This window comes from Semicossyphus pulcher, unplaced genomic scaffold, assembly GCF_022749685.1.
Source record: "Semicossyphus pulcher isolate SPU_LCO1_2020_fin unplaced genomic scaffold, fSemPul1.0.p SCAF_12, whole genome shotgun sequence".
Taxonomy (NCBI): Eukaryota; Metazoa; Chordata; class Actinopteri; order Labriformes; family Labridae; genus Semicossyphus; species Semicossyphus pulcher.
Window position 1 is genome coordinate 5947309 of NW_027211626.1, and position 23154 is coordinate 5970462.

The 23154-nt window shown below is 39.2% G+C and overlaps 3 protein-coding genes across 4 annotated transcripts; 1 reads left to right on the plus strand and 2 right to left on the minus strand.

Annotated features, from left to right (window-relative positions):
- Positions 1–62: 62 nt before the first annotated feature.
- Positions 63–12439, minus strand: adam8a (ADAM metallopeptidase domain 8a). The gene is made up of 25 exons (XM_069658588.1): positions 12366–12439; positions 12116–12225; positions 11954–12027; positions 11757–11835; positions 10958–11034; positions 10400–10631; positions 9057–9134; positions 8844–8912; positions 8081–8250; positions 7906–7987; positions 7509–7651; positions 6891–7068; positions 6532–6621; positions 6173–6368; positions 5992–6070; positions 5726–5906; positions 5558–5644; positions 5383–5467; positions 3438–3549; positions 3147–3345; positions 2735–2782; positions 2570–2626; positions 2420–2470; positions 2235–2315; positions 63–919 (listed from the first exon to the last, which is right to left on the minus strand). The coding sequence occupies exons 1-25, from the start codon at positions 12409–12411 to the stop codon at positions 875–877; spliced, it is 2649 nt and encodes an 882-aa protein (XP_069514689.1). The 5' UTR covers positions 12412–12439; the 3' UTR covers positions 63–874.
- Positions 12440–13699: 1260 nt separating this feature from the next.
- On the plus strand, positions 13700–16163 carry znf511 (zinc finger protein 511). Of its 2 annotated transcripts, none has more exons than XM_069659172.1 (6): positions 13700–13942; positions 14065–14138; positions 14640–14841; positions 14939–15063; positions 15450–15719; positions 16009–16163. In XM_069659172.1, the coding sequence occupies exons 1-6, from the start codon at positions 13775–13777 to the stop codon at positions 16079–16081; spliced, it is 912 nt and encodes a 303-aa protein (XP_069515273.1). In that variant the 5' UTR covers positions 13700–13774; the 3' UTR covers positions 16082–16163. The 2 variants fall into 2 exon arrangements, with proteins under 2 accessions (XP_069515273.1, XP_069515274.1); XM_069659173.1 differs by having other exon boundaries at positions 15456–15719.
- A 1725-nt stretch (positions 16164–17888) lies between these two features.
- On the minus strand, positions 17889–19238 carry msx3 (muscle segment homeobox 3). Its single transcript, XM_069659139.1, has 2 exons — positions 18866–19238; positions 17889–18295 (listed from the first exon to the last, which is right to left on the minus strand). Exons 1-2 carry the CDS (start codon positions 19224–19226, stop codon positions 17889–17891), a joined length of 768 nt encoding a protein of 255 aa, XP_069515240.1. The 5' UTR covers positions 19227–19238.
- Between the last annotated feature and the right edge of the window lie 3916 nt (positions 19239–23154).

Sequence of the window (23154 nt, forward strand, 5' to 3'; positions counted from 1 at the left end):
CGCAGGTAATGGCGTCCAGATAATAAAGACGTACAAAAATGCAAAAACATAACTTTTTGTGATTGGCTTTTATTGTGAGCTGTATTTTACAGACATAAAGAGGATCTCAATAAATAGAAACTAAAACATTTTGAATACATTTTCAGTTCAAAGTTTGCAGGAAAGGCCACATTCATTGGCATTATAAGGAGAGAACTGTGTGATCACGTCTGCTGCATAGAAAATACAATATAAAATCCCTTGAAGACATTAACATGTATCAAGTAAACACAAAACATGTAATAATTCAGCCCAACAAAGTCAAGCATACTCAAGTTAGTACAAACAAGTTCAATAAGAAGTCACAACATTTGTTCTCTGTCCTTAAAAAGAAAATCTTTAAAGTGCCTACGTTGGTGCAACATTTCAAAATCCCTTAACATTATTTCTTATAAAAGCAGTACCTGTGCTGGAATACTAACAGTTAGTAAAACAGTAACAGCATTGATAGTGCAATTGCCTCATAAATAATTCACATATAAGGATCAAGGCAGAGAGACATTTCCCTTAAAGAAAAAAACATCATTATGGCAGCATAGCCATTTGTCATTTATAAAGCACAGACGTTGAGTCTGTCAATCATGGCTTCAGGTTTTCGTCAACATACTGAAGGCTTACATAAGCAAGACACAGACGGCGGTGATCTTCAGGGAGAAGATAATTGACAGAAAAGCTCTGTCACTTATTGTTGCTGGTCCTTCAGAGGATCTTGTCTCCACTTAAAAAACAGACGAGCGTCTCCGGAGAGGATTTTTAGGTCCTTCTCGGTGGGACAACAGCAGTGTTTGCTGAAAGAGGATCAGGGTGCTCACACCAGGCTAAATTATTCCCTCTGTCATCTGGGCCTGCTGGGGGGCATCAGGGCAGCTCTGCCTGCAAGCTAAAAAAAACAAGTACTGTTAACAAACATGCTTATCTGTCTGCAGAGGTGGCAAAGGTACACACATTCTTTACTCAAGTGGAAGTACAGACACTCGCCTAAAAAAGACTGAAATGTAGTCACAGTATAAAAGTAGCCCCCTGAAGGAAATTTCTACTCTCATAGCTTACCAGATCTCACGTAATATTTTGGAGACTATTAAACTTAAATCTTTAAACCTTAACTTCAAAATTAAAAAAAGAAACAACAATGTGCAAATCAGTCGGATGGGGAATATCTTGCTGCTCTGGATCTTCTCAGAAGACATCTGCAATGTTGTCTTGCTTTTATCTCTTCCTATTTCATTTATTTCATTTTATTGCTCTTTATTGCTTTTACTCTGTTTCCTCTCTGCTGCGCTTTTCCATCTTTTGTCCTCTTGGTTTAAGGTCATATTGTCTGTTTTTTTTCCCTTTTGTACTTTTGTAAACTCTTGTTTTAAAGGTTCTATACAAATAAAGTTATTTTTAAGCCTTTAATTATCAGGTCCCTCTCCGGTGGGATCATCTACCAGTTCGGGTCTTGAAGGCAGACACCTTCTCTACTTTAGGAGCAGGCGTAAAACGTTAGGGCTGGCAGATATCTGTACTTAACTAATGTATGTACTTTCTACTAAATAATATTACAAAGAGTGAAGTCCTGCTCTATAGATAAAGGCCTATGAGATAACTTTTGTTGTGATTTGGCATGATTTCTCTTTCATATTTAAATTCCCTTTACTTTGTTTTCATCATGTTATATTTGTAATGTGTGATATACATTGATGGATACACCAAGTAATCATCTTTTCAATGTGTTATTGTCTCATCAGTTTGTAACCACCAGACTTGATGTTAAGAAGATGGCGTTCAATGATGCAAAATGATGAATAATTCCCTAAAAGGCATTAAAGTCAAAGTAGCAAGCCTGTTTCAAAACGTAAGCAATAGAAAGTACAGATATTTGTGATCAATTTTGGGCGTAGAAGTAAAAATAAATAATAAATGAACTTAAGTAAAGTGTAGATACTTGTAAACCCTACATAAGTAAACTAAGTTTTTGTGATCTGTCGTGTCCCACTTCTGTCTGTCTGTGTTTTACTTCTTCAGCGAGGAGAACTTTATGAGCTCACTGACTCACTAACACTGAGCCACAGCTTGTTCATTTCACTGCTATGTTGGAACAATGTCCACAACCACAGACCTCCTTAGAAACGTGACTGCCTGGAATAACATCAGGAATGTCTGAATGCCGGGATTTGGAGGACTTTTTAGGAGACTGCTGTCTGAATACATACCAGCAGAGTGTGCGGCAGCGGAGACGAGGCGCCAGACGGCTTCGGCTTCATTGGGGGCATCGGAGGCTTTGGCTTCGAGATCTGTAGAGGGCAGATGTGCAAGTTACAGACACAGAGCAGTAACAGTCAAACATGTTAAAGCAAACATGAGAACTGAAGGTTAAATGAGTTGTAAGGGGACTCACTGGTTTTGCTGTGAGTGGTGGCAGAGGTCTGGAGGGAGGTAGTGGCTTCTTCTGATAAAAAAAAAAAGAGACCAAACATTTAATACACAATTTAACAGCAAAAAATAAGAAAATAAAAAAGAAATACCGTGAATTAAATGTGTAGTTTACCTCTGTGTAGATTGGCTTGCTTGGAATGGTTGGTGACTGCATGAAGGGCCTTAAAACCTAAAGAAAACATACATTTACTGATTAAATTTACGGACAAATCGGACTGCAACTTAACATACAAATAATGCCACATTTAAATTAAGAAAAAACAGTAGCCCTAATTACCTGTTGCGTCCTTGATGGCTGATGATCAGCTACAGCTTTCCTAGGAGGCTGTAAGAGACAAAAACAGTGTTTCAAAAGCTTGATACTACTGTTTTTTGCAGGTTAATTGGAATAATGGCCTGTTTGTGATTTAAAATAATTGGTTATTTGTAAAGCTCTTATTAAAAAAGTAAAAACTCAACAATAAAACACACTGTAATTAATAAATAGAAAAGGAAGACATAAGAAAAACAAAGATAAAAAAGTAAAACCCTGGGTAAAATGTAAATTAAATATGAAAATAGCACCCAACTGCTAATTGTTGTCGGTGTGTGGATTAGAGACACTCTAAATATCACATCTTATATATACAGAAAGCAATAAATGCATACAGTGATAATGTAACAAACTCTGATGCTTGAATGTCGCTCACCTCTGGAGCCACTCTGCTGGGCTTCACTGCTCCAGTGTGTGATCTGGCGGTAGCAGAGGTCAGAGGTTTACAGGCTTGAGTGGCTGAAGACCCCACAAATATGGGCTTACTGATCTGCGAGGACCCGACCCGAGGGCTGCCTCGCGTACTGCTGGACCGAAACAACGGGTTGAATTGTCCTGAGGTAGATTGATTGCATCTGTAGAGAAACACGCAGAAGCTTCAGTTAAAGATGGAGGAGATAAAGATAATTATATTTGCTGTGTAATGTTCGATTACTTCTTTCTGTACCTCTTTGCAGGTCGTCTTTTTTTCACGCAGCACATCAGACTCGCGATAACCAGGACCAAGAGCAGGAGACAGCCAACCGTCAGGGACACAGCAAACACCACCGCACGTGCCTCTGCACACACACAAATACACACATTGATCATGACAACATTCTTTTATAGCCAGAGGATGGAAGTTAGTACAAACAGTTCATTACCGTACTTAAAGCTTTGGTGAGGAATTTTTTAGCTGGTTATGAAACAGACTGAAATTAATTCTGATGACTCAATATGACCTACAAAAGCAAACCAGACCATCAGCGACAAGATTGATTATTTCTATATAGTTATTTTTGATGCTTGAAACTGCTGGGGAGGGGTAGGTGTCAGACGAAGCAATTCACTGCACGCTGCCTTTGTTTACATTTTCCAGGACAAACATTTAAAGTGAGAGATACATATGACTGTTGAAGAAAAGCAAGATGAGATTTTGGACAGGACAAAATCAGCAGAGAGATAAGAGATACAGCTTTGTCCACAGGGGGCGCCAAAATCAACACAAACAGAAAGTTAAAAAAAAAGAAAAAACATTAAATAAATGTCTGTTAAGTCACTATCGCCGAATGAGGTAACACAATGGTGATTGAGCCTATGGCCCACTGATTAAAGCCTTTGCATTTGCAGTATATAGTATTATTATGAGCTGGGTGTCTGTGGCAAAATTCACGGAAAAAATCACAAGCGACGCCCAGTTAGTGACGCGTCTTCCATCAGCCAGCAGTGGTTGGTCTGCCAGAGAGGGTAGGCGGAACTAAGCGGCTGTTTTTCTGCTCTCTGCAAGTGTTGCGAGTAAACAGTAATCTACTATGGCTGAACAAACAAAGAAAAGATCGATGACTACAGATACAACTTCAAAAATAAGTGAAAATCCAAAGAAAAAGAAACAAATTCGACGCTCAGATGAAGGCAAAAGGAAAAAGGAAAGCGACCGTCAGCGAGGAAAATCAAGAGATACAAATGTGACAAAGGATGCTAACCGTGTACGTGTAGTTAAATTGGGAAGTGTCCTCCAGCTATTAGTTAATATTGTCATTAGGGGGCGCCCAATAGAACGAAACAGGTTCTGTTTTTGATTACTTACTTGATCATTTACATTTTAACACAAATATCTGTAATTTCTACTCTGAACATTTTGAAAACAGGATTGTGTCTTTAGCTTTTATGTGGGAAATTATTGAGTATTTTTCATGTTCAGATTTCAACATAAATGGACAATAACACAAACAATATCCTGCATGAAGGACATAACATGACAAAAACAACGTCAAAGATGTATGAAGACAAAAAGCACCAGAGGGAAACTCAACCTTACAAGCAGCTTCATGGATGAAAAAGAACCAGCTAACGTTGCAGATGACTTATGAGAAGAGTGAGAGCAGCATGACATTCCCCATCCAACTGATTAAATTTAATGTTCATTCTTTTAGTGCATTGAGTTAAAATAATTTAATTTTATTTGTCCTACAAATATAATTGGAGGTTCAGTTAGCAAGTACATTTCAGAGCCTGTACTCTTTCCACTTTTACTTCAGTAAAGAGGTTTAATCAGAACTTCTACTTTCACCAAAGTATTTTTTACACAAGTATCTATCCTTCTTCTCGAGTAAAGAATGTGGGTACTTTTGCCAGCTTTATTTGTGAGCTTGTACTAACAGACGTCACCTGCTCAGGAAACAAAATGCACCGTAACGCCATTACTTCATTTGACTAACAGGGGAATTCCATTAAATCAGTGTCTGTTTGTGCTCATCTGAACAGAGCTTTATTGTTAGACAGTCCATGAGACGTCTCCTTCAAGTATTAAATCTTGGTGAAAGACAGAGACACAGTCATAAGCAAAGCGTGGCCGTTAAGAGGCCAAACAGATAAAGAGGCAGACACACAGGAAGAGATGATGACTACAGTACCTTCAGGCAGCTCTGAGTGCTGCACGTCACAGAAAGGCGGGGCCCAGCCGGGGTCGCAGTGACAGTTCCGCTCATGGTTACAAACCTGAAACGTATCACACTCACAGTCAGTCTCAAATTATTCTCGTTATTGTCTCTGCTCTCTTAAGTGTTTTAGGATTAAGAAGTCTCGTACCCCGTTGTTGTTGCATTTGGCTGAACAGTCGTCTGTGCCGTACGATTTGATGCTTCTGATGTCTTGACAGCGCTGGTTGTAACAAACCTGAAGACAGATCAACACAAAGTTAGGACATTGGCACGGTTCACAGATTTGAAGGCTTAGCAACATCGACAGTTTTCTTACCATGCTGTTGCCACACTTGGTACCAGTAGGCACCTTGGCGAGATCTGCCGGGTAGTTATCTTCAGGTTTCAGAGTGGCCTCATTGCATGAGATTCCATTGCCTAACTCGATGATGGACTTCCTGGATGTCACAGGAAACTCCCAGCCCCCGGTGCAATAGAGTGTCCCACAGGATTGATCTCTGTGACCACAAAACAAATCAATGTTCACACATAAAGCTATTAACACTTCAGCTTTATAACGCTCTTTTCTCCTTGATTACATACCTTGAGCATTTCTGGCCAAACACAGTCCTTCTGCAGTTTCCGCGCTGGTAGAAACAAGCATCTGCCGCTACATCGGCATCTAAACAGGATCATAACAGACAAGATGGCTGCAGATGTAAAAGTCTTGATATATAAAACTCAAAGCAAGCCTAAACCAAGATGTACTTCTCAGGTGTTTTACCTGGTCCCCAAAGTCTCTTGCAGTGTTCCTGCCGGGATGGACACTGTCCATTGTAGCAGTATCCCTTTCCACGGTTGCAAGACAGGCCATTTTGGGTGTAGGCGTCAGTCGGGCAGGAGGCGGAGAATCCGGTGCAGTATTCTGTCAGGTCACAGTCTCCTGTCTTTGGCCGGCAGACGCTGCCTGTTAGTTTGAGCTGCAGAGCGGAGAGAAACACAGATGGGGATGTACCAACTACTGAAATATATACTCTCACAGATAACCGGCCAGACGGCACAGCAGACAGCGTCTAGCTTTATGGTAACACAATTAGAAGCAGTGTGATTTCGTGCATCTAGTGAGGACATAGTGTTACTCACTTGGCAGTTGTGGCAGCACTCTCCCTCTGCACACGCGGCTCCTGCATTCAGTTTGCAGGTTGTGGCATTACAGCAGGTATTCTTGCATTCCTATGAGACACACGGAGGGGTGCAGAATATCAAAACCCAGCTTCCCTTTTGTTGTATGTGCAGAGGTGGGAAGTACAAATACTTGCTACTGTACTTTAGTTGAGTTTGTTACATTTATTTCAGCAAAAAAGTTCATTCAATTCTACTTTCAGTCTTTTTTACTTCTACAGTATCCTTTCTTCTACTTCAATAAAGAATGTGTGCGTATTTGCAACCTCTGGCTATGTGATTGCGTATAAGCAACCCGTGTGAGCACAACATGCACATACCTCAGCAGTGCCGCAGTCGCACTCCTCTCCAGGCTCCAGGAAGGCGTTTCCACACACCGGCCCTCCGTAGATGCGATCAGTAGACGGAGAGTCCAACAGGCAGGCAGGGTTGACCTCGTCCAGGAACCTGCTGAGCTGCTGCTGACTGCAGCTGCTGAACAGCTCTGGATACACAAAGCTGAAGGAGGAGGTTCACAGGAAAAAGAGAAGGATAATATTACTCATCTTATAATATAACTTACATTATACGCTTTGGTAAGCAGCATGGAGGCCAGTGAAGATGTTACGGTGGTTTGGTCTTTATTGAATCTATTCCTCATTCAGTCTGTGTATCAAACTCGGAGCCGACAAATTTTGAACGATGTTCGAGCGCTGCTCAGACGGAGACGGGCAGAATTTGTAGCTGATATGATAGCAGAGATTAGCGTGTTGACCCAGGTTTTGTGTTCCCATCATTGCCGGTTGGAGCCGAGGCGATAATTACCCGGGCCTACTGCAGAGTCATCAGTAATGTAACCTTTCCCACTAAGCAAAAAAGCCGGATGTTAGCGGGTTTTTTGACCAGTGTAAAAGCGGCTTTACGAAGAGTCGTTTGTGCAGGTGAGAAACAGAACTTACCCAACACTCTCGGCCATGATGCAGCCTCTCTTGGATATTGAGGAGCCGCAGACGCAGTTTTCACTGTCATGGGACAAGCCCAGGTTGTGACCCATCTCGTGTGCAATAGTAGAGGCCACTCCTATTGAGTTAGAGTTGTGGTCCTGTGGGAACAGAAGAAGAAGGGTAGTTTTACACATCATGTAGGTGCACTGGAACGACAGCATCGATGAAAAAAGACAAGCTCGAACTCTTTGGATTACTCTTGGATCTTTTCTATTATTCACCTGATGAAGATCAAGTGGTAACAAAATGTGTTGACTTTAATATTTTTGTGGCTCTTTTTCCATTGATCTTGTGAGTTAATTTTCTACATTTTCAAAGATAAATTTTACACTTATTTGACCAAAAAAGTTACCTCATTGACAGCTCCAGAGTTAGAGGTACACATTGCGTTGGTGTTTGCAAGACCGACAGTGGAGCCATCAAAATCTACACCTCTGAATAAAGAAGAGAAGCAATGTTTAGACATCAGCTTTGACAGTTCAAAACATCATTGGCATTGTTTTTGGGTAAAAACGGCTGTGTCTTACGTGATGAACTGTGCGTTGTCGTGTGGGTTCCTGGGCAGAAGGTATCGCTGGCGCCACTCGAGGAAGCGTTTGAGGGTGAATTCGGGGGTGGTGCTGACCTCTACCTGATCTTTGTACGTCCAGATTTCCACACCGACCAGCATCACGCGAATGTTCAAGGGCCGATACAGCTGAAACAAAACACGACGCTAAAACTGAATAAAACGTAAAAAGGTAAACGGTTCAAATCAGTCAGAGAAGTACGGCTACAATCACAGAACCAAGGCTTCTGCTACTACAGGAAACCACTGTTGGGTCTAGTGCTGTCTGAGGATGCAGCCATGTTGGCTCTGCTCTATGAGAGTATGCAAAGAGGATAGTGTGATACGTGTGAAAATCTTCAGCTTGGGTGTGAAGATTCACAGTTAAAGTTAGATTTTCACAGCGAGAGAACTTTTGCTTCCTTTTACTGGTCAGATTCCAGTCAGAAAAGAACAAATAGTATCAGGACAGATTTGTTACTCGTGGTTGTGCTGCGCTGTAGAAAAAATGTAAGTCTCATCTGCTGCCAGTGAAAATACACTTAATCACTAAATTACCTGCAAAAATAGATGGAATACTAAAAAGCTCAGAGGGGAAATTGCCTAAAATTGAACAAAATTAACATTTAACAGCGATTTTAACTTTATAATGCTCTTATTTACAGCTCTGGCTCTCCTTCCAACATCAGCGGATGTTTAGAGATTATTGTTTTTACTGAGAGACCACAGAGAAGCAATCATACCTTGTCCACATGGTTGGTTATTTCCAGCACTCTGGCCTCTATTGTCTTCCTACTGCCAAACTTCTTATACTGAAAGGAAAAATTATCTAAATTAGTAATACATTTAACAACATTTCAGATATAAGAAGATTTAAGGGGAAAAGTGTGTCACATATAAGATCACTTTCATCTGCACAAAGAAACTTAGTCAGAGAGAAAAACATGGAGTCAAACCTCGGCGTTATCGACCACAACAACCAGCTCCACTGTCCTGGGTTTCGCTGAACGGTCTTTGGACTGAGCTCTGCTTTTCTGAATGACACAAGAAGAGAAAATATTAACAATGGTGAAACTGTATTCTCAAGCAGATGTGTTTGTTATGGTTGGACATGAGTTTTATAAGAATAATACACTTTATAATCATTCAGTCTGTTTATCTAACTCGGCGCAGAAAAATTTGGAACAATGCTCGAGTGCTGCTTGGATGGAGATGGGCAGAATTTGTAGCTGAGATGACAAGGAGTCGCAGAAGTGCATCACGCCGGAAAGGGGGCGGCGCGGAAGGGATAATTCCCCCGGTGTACTGCAGAGTAATTTGACCCGGGTCTGAATGCCAATTGTAGCCTTTCCCACTAGCAAACTCAAAAACTCAAACTCAAAAACAGAGGGGATCGTGTAGCTGGGTAGCTGCTCGTAAGCTGTGGAACAGCCGACCTATCCACATGAGAACCATGCAGTCGCTTTAAGTTTTTAAGTCCCTGCTAAAGACCCATCTTTCCTCAATGGCCTTCAATTCCTCTTGAGCTCGACTCTTCCTGTTTTACCGTCCAGCATTTCTTTATTTTCTGTTTTATCTCTGCTGTTATCTGCTTTATTCTTTGATTTTATTTATTTTAGTATTTCTGGATTCTCTTGGATTCTCTTGGTTGTACAGCACTTTGGTCAACATGACTTGTTTTTAAATGTGCTTTATAAATAAACTTGACTTATAAAAAAATAAAACCAAATAAAAAACAAAGTACGTTTGGAAGAATAAAACCTTGGTTGAAGGATGCTGGTTAGAGCCCAGTAATCAATATTGTTTTAATGTTGTTTTAGTAATTTATAGTTAAAATGGACTCAGAGCAGGGGTGGGCTGTAATAACAATGTGGACATGATGCTCATCCTGCAGAATTATTTTGATGCTCAAGAATGATTTTAACTATAAATATGCTCATGTCATGTTAGTACATTGAAGCTAAAAGTCCCAGCCAGTAATAGTTTTCTCCTATTTCTTTTCACCATCATGTTCCTCCTAGTTCATTCCCTTTATTTGTCCAATTTAACTTAATCGCAATGTTAAGTGCAGCAAAAACTAGTTAAACTAATTCTTTGGCTCTTGTATTTTAAATATCTTTATATCATTACAGACTTATTATGATACAGAACTATAGTAGGTACATGCCATTTACAGATAACAGTTAACAGTAGTACTTTACTGCTCTTGTTTTCTTATAAGGCTGCAGCACAAAACTCTCTGATATCAGCTGAAGGCTTTAAACCTTGTTGTATATCTGTCATCGCTGTGTGTCCTCACCAGGCTGCCGAGCTTGAACAGTCCAGACGCTTGAGCTCCATGATCGTAGAAAATGGTCGTGTTTCCATGGGAACAAGAGCTCCTCTTCTTCCTCAGGTGTCTGTAGTTGTAAACAGCATGGAGACCCTCGTCACTGTGAGGTTCGGGGCTCTGTGAGTCGTCCTGCTGTCCCGCCTCAGCAGCAGGGAGAGGTTCGATGAGGTACATTTGGTCCTGGAGACGCACGAAGCCCCTGCAGACCAGAACAAGAACTTCAGCAACACTTAAACATTTAACTTATTATAACACTTTCTTTTGTTTTGTGTGACTTTAAAGTTTCACAGCTTTTTACACCAACAGAAATGTCTTTTATAGCCGACAGAAGCAGCAGCACAGAGGTTGCATGGTCTTCATCTATTGGGTTACAGGTTTTAGACACAGATCTATGTGCAGTTCTAATGGTCTTTGTGATCAAGGGAATAAATCCTTGATTAAATATAAACTCTATATAGGAAATTAATGATCATGTTTTTGTAATTAGATACTAAATTAAAGGAAATTGCATCCAACATTACTCACTTTATCCCTGAGCAAAGTCCCACACTGGCAGATGAGTCCTCCATGCCAACGACGTGTCCATGATAGTAACAGTGAACCTGAACACACACATTATTTCTCACAGATTAGAGAGTGTAAATTAAACTTATCTTAAACCTAGTTTAAAATCTGGTCTTATTAAAGGAAGAAGACATTGCACAGGATGAGTCACCGCAAACTAAGACAACAGTTTAACCACATATGTCAGTTCCTGTTCCACATTTACTCATGAATCAAGTGAATGGTGTCAGCTCTCAAAATGAGGAACTTGTGGTAATTGAGAAACTTTGGTATTTGACATCTGATCTTAAACTATGAATTATTTACTTACTTGTAAGAGTGTGTTATACAGCCCTTAAAAAACTTGACTAATAAGAATAAAACACTTGGAAATAATTGACACATAAGTAGGTCAAACTTCTCAATGTTGGATCTGCATCCTGTTTGTTCCATTTAACAGTTAAGAGCTGTGGCTTTGATTTTAGACTGCAAATGTCAACAGGCAAATGTGGTATATGCCAGCCTGGTTTCAGACACCTGAATCGCCCCCGTCTCTAGCTATTCAAACCGTATGAATGAAGTGGAACAACACAGCGATTCAGGCTGATTATCAACAAGTACACAAGTAAAGAATCACATTTTTCACAAGAAAATTAAGCATCCATTTAAATCTTATCATTTCAAATTTAATAATAAAAGATATACCGAATTATAATAGCAGATGACAATGAATGCAGAGGTTATGTTGATTTAAGCAATGAAAGAATACAAAGCTACATACCCCAAGATCTGGAGTCGTTGTGATTTGGTCGCCCTCATCAGAATAGTGTGTCACAGAAAAGTTTTTCCCGACAAGATATCTGAAAAGAAGACAGTTTTTCAATGTCAATAGTATTAACAGATTGAGAAAGAAAGCACAGTGTGTGTAAAAATATATAGCACACACTAAAAATCGAAGGGACATTTTAAGTTTCTCACTTGTTCTTTTCCAGGTGAAGAGTGTAGTTTTGTCCTGCAATCGTCAAAGAGTACTGGAGCACATCAGGGTATGTCTACACACAAACAGCAGAGGACACGTTAATGTATTCTTTAAGGGATATTTTAAATTATCTGATAAAACAGAGCAGTAGAGAGTGTTACCTGATGTGTAGCAGCATCATTAATGTGAGATGAATCCTTCAGCCTCTGAGGTATCGCTGTTTGGTACTTCATCACATGAGGAAGAGTCCTCACACTGCCGGCAAGTATTCCTGCAAAGATATCAGGATTGTTGATGAGACAAAAAGAAAGAAAGACAGAAACACGGGCAGGAAGAACAACAAAGAAAGATAGAAAGAAAGAAATGAAGAAAAAAGAAACCCCAGAATAATAAAGAAAAAGAAAATCATACCCCATGAGGAGAAGATAATCCATATAAAAAATCCAGTATATGGCATGTTGCTCTACCGGACGCTCTCTATCATTGTGTGCTTGCTTGGCAGTCTGAGGGAGAAAACCGAGGAGGATGTTGAGCTCTCCGCCCCTCTCTGCTGTGTAATATCCTGAAAATCACCATTTGAGGCTGACCACATGAGTCACAACCCGAGCCTGTAAAAAAAGTTAAAGGCTGCTCTTAACAAAAAGACAATGAAGTGCTGAGTGAGTCAAATTAATTAACTGAAATGATTAACCGAGGGACATTGTGTTATTTTTGACTAACACACGGGGACGGCCTATTTCACCATTTGTGACTAGTTGACTCATAGGTCATATTTCTATGACAAATGTAGGCTTAATTAGCTGAAGTAGCTACACATAGAAACACTTGACTTTGCAGATTAACAGAAATGACTTTAGATAAAGTTATACAAAAAAATATATATATTAAAGTAGCCCACCCTCTGACCCAGAAAACCTCCTTAATGGCCGTTGTCGCCACCTACCGGCAAAATGGGGGAGTAATCACAGTCGCTCAGTTGTTATGTTGCGTTGAAAATGCTGCGTGTGTTTTGGAATATTAAATATTTTAATTGTAAGCCAAAAAATTAACTAAATAATGTCAATAAGATTTTTATATAGGGTAAGAAGTTAAGTAAAGTACAGTGTAATTAGTAATGTTCGTTAGGGTTGCAATCAATAATGAAAATACATCACATTAATTGCCATTGCAGGGGCCATCGTAGGCCTGCTCCGCGGCAGTTGTCCAGTTGGTAGCAGCGTAGATTCATGACCGTGTTGCTCCTCCTGGGGGCTTCACGTCAAAGATACTTTATTCATAACTTGGGCTCTGGTAGGTGAATAAAACGGAACTTTTTTTCCATGTCGAATCTTTCTTCTTCTTCTTCTTCTTCTTCTTCTTCTTCTTTTATTTTTTTTATTTTTTCAAAATTATCATTTATAAACGTCATGGCATGGAAATACAAAAGTGAAAATCCTTTTTTTTTTTTTTTTACATAAGGCACAATAAAAGAAAAGATAATTGTATAATTCATAATCAAATGTAAAAGAAAACAGAATTAAAAGTAATAATAACAAAAAAACCCCCAAATAATTAACCAAACGGAATACAATTAAAAGACAAATAAATAATAGTATTATAATAATAGTAATAGATAAATTAAAGGTACAGTATATAACGATTCTAAGTGTTCATGTCGAATCACACCATTTGGTGGCGACAACGACGACATTTTTGTATAACCGCCAAAAAGCTAATGACGTCACTATTCTGCGACAACTACTACTACCACCAAAACATAAGCATCTTCGCGACAGTACTTTGTTTAAGATATAATTAGAATAGTATGAAATCTTAAAACGATGCTGCAACCAGATTTGGTCCAACTTGTGACAGAGGGACATGTGTTAGTAAAAAGCTGTCCGACAGGAAGCACACAGGAGCCGAGGCATAGTGAGGCAGAGGAGGAAAACCCGTTCGGCTTCACTCCACAGCTCATTCGCCTGCACAAGGACCACGAGCTCTTTGAGGTAACTTAGCAACAACAAACTAAACGTTCTGACAGTTAACAATAAACTGAACCTACTGACCGTTACTCGTGCTGAAGTACTTGAATAACGTAAATTAACACTGTATGTGAATGCTTTTACAGGATGGGGACATTCAGAGACACATGTACCTGCAAGACCTCTACATCTCAGAGGCAGACGACAAGCCAACTGTCAGGTATGACAACCCAGTTATATTTGAACTTTAATTAAGCCTCACCTTATGTAGTTGCTAGTGTGTTACTGTGGGCTGCATAAAGCTAGCTAACAAGCAGACCAAACTTTATTTATATGTATCTCACTTCATGTCATTGAAGATAATGACCTGTTGGAAAAGCGGAAAGCATTAACTTCACACATTCATACTACAACAACAACAACAACAACAACAACAACAACAACAACATAGTCATGTTGGTTTATTTAAACCAAGTGGAAAATGGTTAGTCTAAAGAAGCCATCAGATAGGCTTTTATTTTGATTTCTTACATCAAACTACGGTACAATGCAAATGTATACATGTGTGGCATTTCATATATATTTGTCCACTTATTTCCTGAAATAGGAAAATAAACTACCTAACAACAAAGTGGCTCCTGCTTAGCAACAGCTGTGAATTATATCCTGTTCGACTGTAGCTCATTGTGATGTCAATATTGTTTTTTTTGTCTTTTCTCAGTGTGTCAGAGTTTGCCTGTCACATTTCTGGCTGCAGTGCAGTCTTCAGCACTTTAGAGGAGTATGAGCACCACTACAACTCCCTGCACAGACACGTGTGCTGCTCCTGCCGGCGCTCCCTCCCGAGTGCCCGGCTCCTTGACATTCACATTCAGGAGTGGCACGACTCTCTCTTCACTATTCTCGCCCAGAGGCAAGATATGGTAAGTCAAATGAAAAAAAACCTCTCTCAATTTGTACATACTTTAAAGATGAACAGTATGGCTTTAACGTTTTCCTCATTATTCCTTTATATTTTAGTACCAGTGTTTGGTGGAGGGCTGTGGACTGAAGTTCAGGACTTGTCAACACAGGAAGAACCATCTAATTACGATGCACAAGTATCCTCCAGACTTCAGATTTGACAAACCCAAAAAGGACAAAGGGTAAGACTGCACTTACAACATTTTGTCCACTAGATGGCAGCAAAACGTCAGTAGGAATATTGCTCTATGCAATGTCTCAGTCTAGCAGAGCCCATGTTTGTTAATGTAAACAGGATGTTTGCCTCTGAATTTAATATTTTTGATAATTTCTTGCAAAGTTGGTGCCATGTTTATATTAATTTGATTTATTTGTTATTCTAAGGCAAGTAATAGAGTAAGATTCTCTTTTCTGCCATATTGGAAACAGTGTGTAACTGTGGTGTAACTTTGGTGTAACTTAACGATAACAACGTAACGTAAACGTAACATAAAAATACCACTATATATCCTTAAATAAAAGTATGTGTATTTCCTATATCATACTTATATCATATTTTTGTTAATAGAAACAGAGATTTGAAGAGACAGCAGCAGAAAGACACATCCATGGAGGTAGCGGACAATGTGTGTGAGTCTGAGGGTGTGTGTGAGGTAATGTGTGATGTGCTGTCTGACCAACCCGAGCACGGGGAATCCATGGAGACACATGTGTCTGAGGAAGAAGCCGCTCGCACGACAGCCTCTGTTTCTGCTGAGGAGCACACAGATCTCTCTGCAGCTGCTCACAGCACCGGGAATACAGAGTGTGATCAACTAAAACCACGATACTCCTACAGGTGAGTCAAGTCTGCTGCTAAACATTGGGTTCTCTTAGGCTGTTTTAGCCCTATTAAAAGATAAGCCATTTTAAGAAGACTCAAAGGTAACTCTGGGAATCAAGGGCAAGTTTTTTAGGTAAAACTTTGCAATTTCTAGTTAAGTCTGGGTTAAGGAAAATATAAAATTGTTTATTTCTATCACTTAAGCTCAATTTTACATGTTTAAATTATATGTAAGTTGACAGCTTCATAACATTTACCACTGTGTTCTGAGATTCAAATCAACATCCGTGTTCTCGTCTCACAGGGTCCCTCCAACCGTGTGCTTCGGTCACGGCTCCGTCCGAGGCTTCAGAGGGCGGCGAGGAAGGAGGAAATGAAACACAAAAATCAAATTTTCTGTCCTTTAAGATGTGTTAAGTTATACCCTTGTCGTGTAACAAAATATATTTACTGTCATATGTGTCCTTAATTTTAAATAAAGTTTATTTTGTACAAATAAATGTGTTGTGTGAAGGTATTTGTTCAGACCATTAAGAATGATTTTGGTTAAGTAGTTGTTTTTCTGCAACCAGACTCCCCTACTCACATCTCAGCCTCAATGTTGTCTTTCTTTACATGAAACTTTACTTTTATATCAGTTTATCTGAAAATAAGTTCACTTAAAAGAATTAACTTTGTTTTACCCGTGAAAAAAGGTTGACTAAAAAATTAAATGTGTTGCACTTTGAAAAGAATGATGCCGTGAAGCTCAGTGTAAAGTTTAATTTACACTTGATGTGGAAGGTTTCTGGTCCACTGGAAGATTTTATGAAGAAAAAAAACAAACAATTTACATAATAGATTTTAATAATGTACAAAACAGCTTTTCACACATCACATATAAAATACTCTGTACATCAATGACTGATCTGAGTCCATCAGACATGCTGAGCATTTTGGGCGTTTGCAAAAATAGGTGATGACTTTTATTTACATTAAATGATGAAACTGGTGGTCTTGGGTTTTTAAGAGCTCTTTGAACATATGTGCAAAAAAAATCTCCTTTTGAGGTATTGGAGAAGAAAAAAAAAAGTAAAACATTTTAAAGTAAATGTTTGTATTTTTGAAACCAGGAAAATTAAGAAGTTAGAAACAAACATGACGTATGTGGTTTAGATGTTACTGTAATAGTAAATTCATTTTGACATATCTATTTGCTCATAGTTTACGTTAAAAATAAGTCACATTGCAATATAAAAGCGCCGTGTAGAAATGCCAAAAGAAAACACTTTTTGAAGACGAACTCTTAATTTGTTTTCCAGACTTGTTTTCATTACAACAGCAACAAAAACACATGTAAATTATAGTATGTTTCTTGATGGTTCTTGTTAGTGATTATGCTATTACAGATGACACTTATTATGATGATAAATATGAATATTCTGTTGCACTTATTGTGTTTATTTGTGAAATGCCCTTTATAACTCTTGCTCTTAATTTTAGGTACCATATAACAATCAGACTTTTCCTCCAACTTCAGTGTACACAAAGAAAGTCTGACTTAAAGCAATATTATCAGTTCTGAGTTAAACAGCTGAAACATGCTGATGAGTTATTGATGGTGCTTTTATGTGTTCTTTAAACCCCAAAATTACAGCGCTGTCCTTGTAAGATCAAACGTTTTAAAGGCCTCTGGAATGGAAAAAGACACTTCAGTCATCACGAGTTATTGCTTTAAACCCGAAGCGACAAGCATTTAAATAATGATCTCATCTTTTTTTTTTTTTTTTTTACAACTTTAAAATACTTTGATTCAAGTATTTACAGAATGAAAAGTTCAGGAAATGACCTCTGAAATGATGAACGAGTTCGTCATAACAGAAATGATTTAACCGTTAACACTGCAAAGACCATGCGTAAATAAGTTACTGTAAAATAAATCAGGTTTTTATTCATATAAAATAAACGTATAAAATGGATCATAATCAGTGGAAATATTTCACTTTTTTTGTTCCGTGTCCCCATTACCAAATTCTTTTTTCTCACGTCATTAATTTGTTGACTAAAACGCAAAATATTTTACACAACATTTAATAAACGCAGATTTGCTCTTAAAATGGACATCTTTGCAGTGTCGATATTTTCTGTATATGAAGGCATTTTTAAGGCAGCTTTCCCGGTGTTGCAGTTCAAAGTTAGCGCGGGTTAAGACAGGTAGTACATCCCATAGGGTCCACTGAAAAGTCCCGGGACGTGTAAGGCAGGCCGCGGTCCGTTCAGGGCCCCGTACAGGGACGGTGCGCCCATCGGTGCGTTCAGGGGTAACGGAAAAGCGAAGGCCGGCAGCAGCGGCTTCGCGGCCAGTTTGAACTTCTCCAGCTCGGCCTCCTGCAGTCTTTTGGCCTTGGCCCTGCGGTTCTGAAACCAGATCTTGACCTGCGTCTCTGTGAGGCCGAGAGAGTTGGAGAACTCTGCTCTCTCCGCGATGGAGAGGTACTGTTTCTGCCGGAACTTCCTCTCCAGAGAGAGCAGCTGAGAGGTTGTAAAGGGAGTCCTGGGTTTCCTGTTGTTCTTGTGTTTTCGTAGATTGCACGGGATCGGGCTGGGGAGTCCTGGAAGTACATTAAGAAAGTCACCTCATTGCATAACAAAATATAAAGGCCTACTCAATGTACTGGTTGAATTTACACTGCCCCACCACCCCCAACATCTTCACAACTCTTCACATAACAGGACTTGCAGTTGAAGTGTAGTAACATGCAATAATGGGCAATAATATTTAATGTGCAATAATATTCTTTGTTTAAAATATTTCATTTGCAAAAATATCTGTTATGTGCTATAAGATCTAAAACATTCCTGCACTGAATGTACTTGTTTTCTTTTGAGTGCGTGTTATTTTTGTTTTACTCGATACAAGTAAATTCCGTTAGCAATAAAGCAATACAAATGAAAAACATATATTCTATCATATCTCTGCATAAAAGTAATGTCAAATCAAGTAAATATCAAACAGAATATTGAAGCTACGGGAGCCACATCTCAAAGTTTTCAGATCCCTCGCCATGATCACATTCCTTTTGTTTTTGTTTTTGCATCGAATTCCCTCATCTTTTAGACCGTTGAAATATTAAAAAATAGCCCATATTTCTCAGTAGTAGAGAACAATATCCTTTACTCACTTGGAGGGGATGCGTAAGGAGCCTGGAACCATGAGCTCGTCTCCCTGTCACTGAGCTCCACCGCCTCCGGTTTGGTACGATAAAGTCCCCTCGGTGACTCACACTCGGTCTCTTCTGTTCGGACGCACCCTGAGCCAGGCTCGGGGGAGTGGAGACTTCTGTCCGGCGTCCTGTCTGATATGAGGGACTCTACGCTGAAAGGCAGATCTAAACTTTTGGTTTTACATCTCCTGACAGATGACAGGTCCAGCTCGTCTGTTCCCATGCCACCGGAGACTCGGTCCTCTGGAGAGGTCTCCCCCGGAGCAGCCGAGGGCGGTGATCCTTGCGCAGGATTCATTTCGCACGACTGAGGTGCCATACAATCAATTTTCCTGCCGCTCTCTCCGTGTCTGTTTTTGTTGTTGTGTTTTTTTACTCGAGGAAATCTGTGTTATCGCCTGGGCTCCTCTGCTGTAGCGCAGCTGCGTGGTGAACTTCACTTTTACGCACGGACTTGCCTCTCCTCCAGTGAAGTGCCTGAAGTTTCTCTCTCATCTTGCCGCCTGCCTATCAGTGTGTCGATGTTTCCACGTGACTCGTCTTGAAGAGTTCCTATAGGCCAGGCTTTAACGACAGTGTTTTGGTCTTCTTCACGCGCCTGTGGTGCAGTGACAAGCACAACACTTTCATTCTCCCCACCCCCAAAATATGCCCCCTTTGGACTCCCTTGTCGCCCTCTTCCTCCACTCAGGAATTTGTGTTGGCCTTTTCCAGCTGCGGGCTCCTACATCAGCACCATCTTCCTTCAAGGTATTGATACACAGCAGTCAGTGGGTTTAATTTATGCAAACTTAAACTTTGTAAGATATCACTTGTGACAGCTTTCATACATTTCAATCGCAAACTTCTTTGCAAGGTCTCAATATTGCCTGAGACATAAATTTATGTTGATAAAGTTAATAATCTAAATGTTTGAATGGACCCATTTGTTATTATATTTTCACAAATGTTGCTCATTGTTTTGCTAATAGGGGCTTCTGCTATAAGTTATGACATTTACAAATTAACACTGAGCTGCACTTTCTCAAAACTTTATATTACTATAAGTATATATAAGTATATCAGTCTAAATTAGAGACTGTTGCTATAATCAATATTATTAGATGAACTGTACATCAAATTTTAGCATCCTTTAACTCATTTGTTTGCCCTTACTGCCCCAACATCACTGTTGAGATTCACTTTCACCACTACCATTTACCTTGTTGTTAGCAGCAACAGGTAGCTGTTTAACCAACAAATGCTCGACACCCAAAGTTCGCGACTAGCTGCTGAACATATTGTATAATTAAGCAACTAAAGAGACAGCTATTACCCCCAGGAGTTGGTGGAGACCAAAACTGTCTAAAAGTGGAGCGAATGTTGCTTTTTGTAATCTGGAAGAGTTCTATGAAGCCTTTCTTCTTTTGACCGCTTAAATTGCTTTACACAACATGTCAGCATTCACACACACATTCATACACACACTCTGCAATTTGGGGGTTCATTTTCTTGCCCAAAGACACAGCGATGAAACCGCCAATCTCTTCCTCCTGAGCCGATATGTCAGTGTTTTCATGTGTTTACAACTTGTTCTAATGCCTCACAGTGGCCTAAAACAAGCAAATCAAAGTATGCAGATTTTACAAAAATGACTAAAACCATAACCAGAGCGGTTTCACAGGGGATTCAGTTTAGAAAATGTCATTGTAAGAATTGTTTTCATTAGGTTGCTAAAACCATACTGCAGTTAGTCGTCGCTTCTCGTCTGAAAAGTCGTGCCTGAGAATTCTTTGACAGTAGTTTATCACTTTCATTAAAGCAGTAAGGCAATCCAGGCTGTGATTTACCATTCTTTTTATACTCCTCAGAGTTATTATCGCTAAAGATTTCTATCTTGTGGTCTGTAATCAAATTATCTACGGCTGTGTACTGCCTATAATTCACCCTATTGTGTTCATTGTCTGTAATCCCTTGGAGAGACAGTAAAACCACAACTAATGTCACAGAGGCTCATTGAAGAGGCCCGTCCAAATTGCTTTTGTTTTGTAGCTCTTCAAATCAAATCATTTTCAGTGAAACTCAATATGTGAGAGTATTTTCTCTCTTATGAGAACTGTTGTTTGGCCTGCAGCAGCTCACTGACTGTCTCTCTGTAGGACAATTGTTTAAATGGAGTTAACTGTTTCTCTCCCCGAGGTACATTTCTGCTTTGATCCTGCTGCGCCTGGCGCCTGTCTGCTCTCTCTCCCCCTCTCGCGCTCTGTGTGACAGTGATGGATCGCTGGGAAGCAGTACGAGCTTTCAATGACTGTAATTTAGTGCCCAACAACATTTCATTCTACGCTAGTCTCTGTGATTATCACCACTCTCACTCTCCTCCTGTTTGAAAAGGGATGTACGTTTGTCTGTAATGTTTTGTTTCACTCCCATTGTTTTTAATGAATGAGTACATGATGTTTCCTGCTTCTCTCTGAGCATGCTCAAACTAGAAGGGTGAACAATGAGTATTTTAGTATGAGAAATAGACATCTATTTATATTGCAGTAGCTGCACCACAGTTTTCATATAGAACAGTGCATCTCCCTCTTTTGTATGTATTTCATTTTAATGTACTTTTATAAATAGTTACACAACAGTTAGTTTCAACCAAGTAATCTGATTGGATAAGAGGCATTCTATGAGTGCTGATACATCAACATCACTGGGACTTTTCACTCTGTGTATCACTCCGCCTTAGCCAGGTTTTTCTGAGTACTGTTAATTAACATCACAGCAGACCGTGTATGTCTACATTGATCAAGCTGGGACCTCTGAATCACACAGCAGACTCTTCTTTCACTGGCTGATGATCAATTAAAACCTACAGATAAATGTACATGATTAAAAACAGCTGACCTGTGGTAACCTGTAGACACAGAGTGCAGGAGAATGTTTGGGTTGCTTAGCAACAAAGTGCAGCTTCAGTTAAGTTGTGGAACTAGTTCAGTTGGTGAAGCAAAAAATAATCTGTTGTTGATTATTACTGTTTACGGGTGTTTACCGCTTGTTTAACTGTTACAGTTTTATTTGGCACTGGATTAGAGTCGGATGTATTCTTTTGATTTCGGTTTCGGTTTCGGTTTTTTATTTACTTATTTTTTTTAACTACCAACAAACAATAATGTGGCTGTGATGGTTGCAGCAGCAACGTTTAATTCTGAAACATGTTTGATTTTTTTTTACAACTTTTTTTTTTTCTTATGTGGGATTCCAAACCCTTACCTTTATAGTTTTATCGAATTGTTAGCATGCTAACATTTTATAATATGATGTAAACAGAGTAATGCCATTAGCTGAGAAGGTATTCGTTCATAAAACAAAGTATTTGAAAGGTTTGAACTTTGACCTGGTGATATCAATAGATGAAAAGTAAAGGGATCATAGTTATATTCATCGTCTGGAAACGTCAAATGTTTTTGTGTTTTTTTCACATTTTTATGCCTTTTCAACATTTTAATGTTGAGATAAAGTTGCAAAAGATAGAAAGTCACCAAAGTCATGAGGTTGTAACAAAGGTTGCAAATCACAAGTTTGATGTGATAATTTATCAATTCTATGGACAACAATATGATATTTTATGATATCAGAAAGACACAATTTTGATTCAAATCAGTTCAGGAGCCTGTGATAGATATGAAACCAGATCAAAGGCACCTATAATAGAATAACTTACATTTAAGTGAAGTCCCCAAAAACTCTAAAAGATTAAGTGACAATAATATAAGAAAACTCTTTCAGACGTTTAAATGAAAACAATCTGTTTCTTTTAACAGAAAAATAAATAAATTTAATGTATACACCGTACGTTGTATCAGTCGTCATATCTTAAGGATAACGAATAATGTCATTGAATGTATCGATCCTTATCAATGTATATTACGCCCTTAGTTTAAATATTTCAGCACCTTGTATATATGAGTCAATAGTGGACAATAAATTAATTAATTAAGACCTGCTGTAGGCTCTCGAGGAACACTCAGTTTGTCATAGAAAGATCTACAAGTTTCTTTGAGAACATCCATACCTTATTCTTATATTTATAAAGTTATTTTTGTTTCCCTCAGGACTTAAACTGAGAAGCTTCAACTGCCTTCAACCAGCCCACTACCACGCACACACACACATTTACACACACCTCTGTGAACCCGCTGGCTTGCCAAAGTGGAGAAATGTTTAAGGAGCTGATTGTGGTTTCCAAAAGAGTTCTCCTTTCCAACCAAACATGT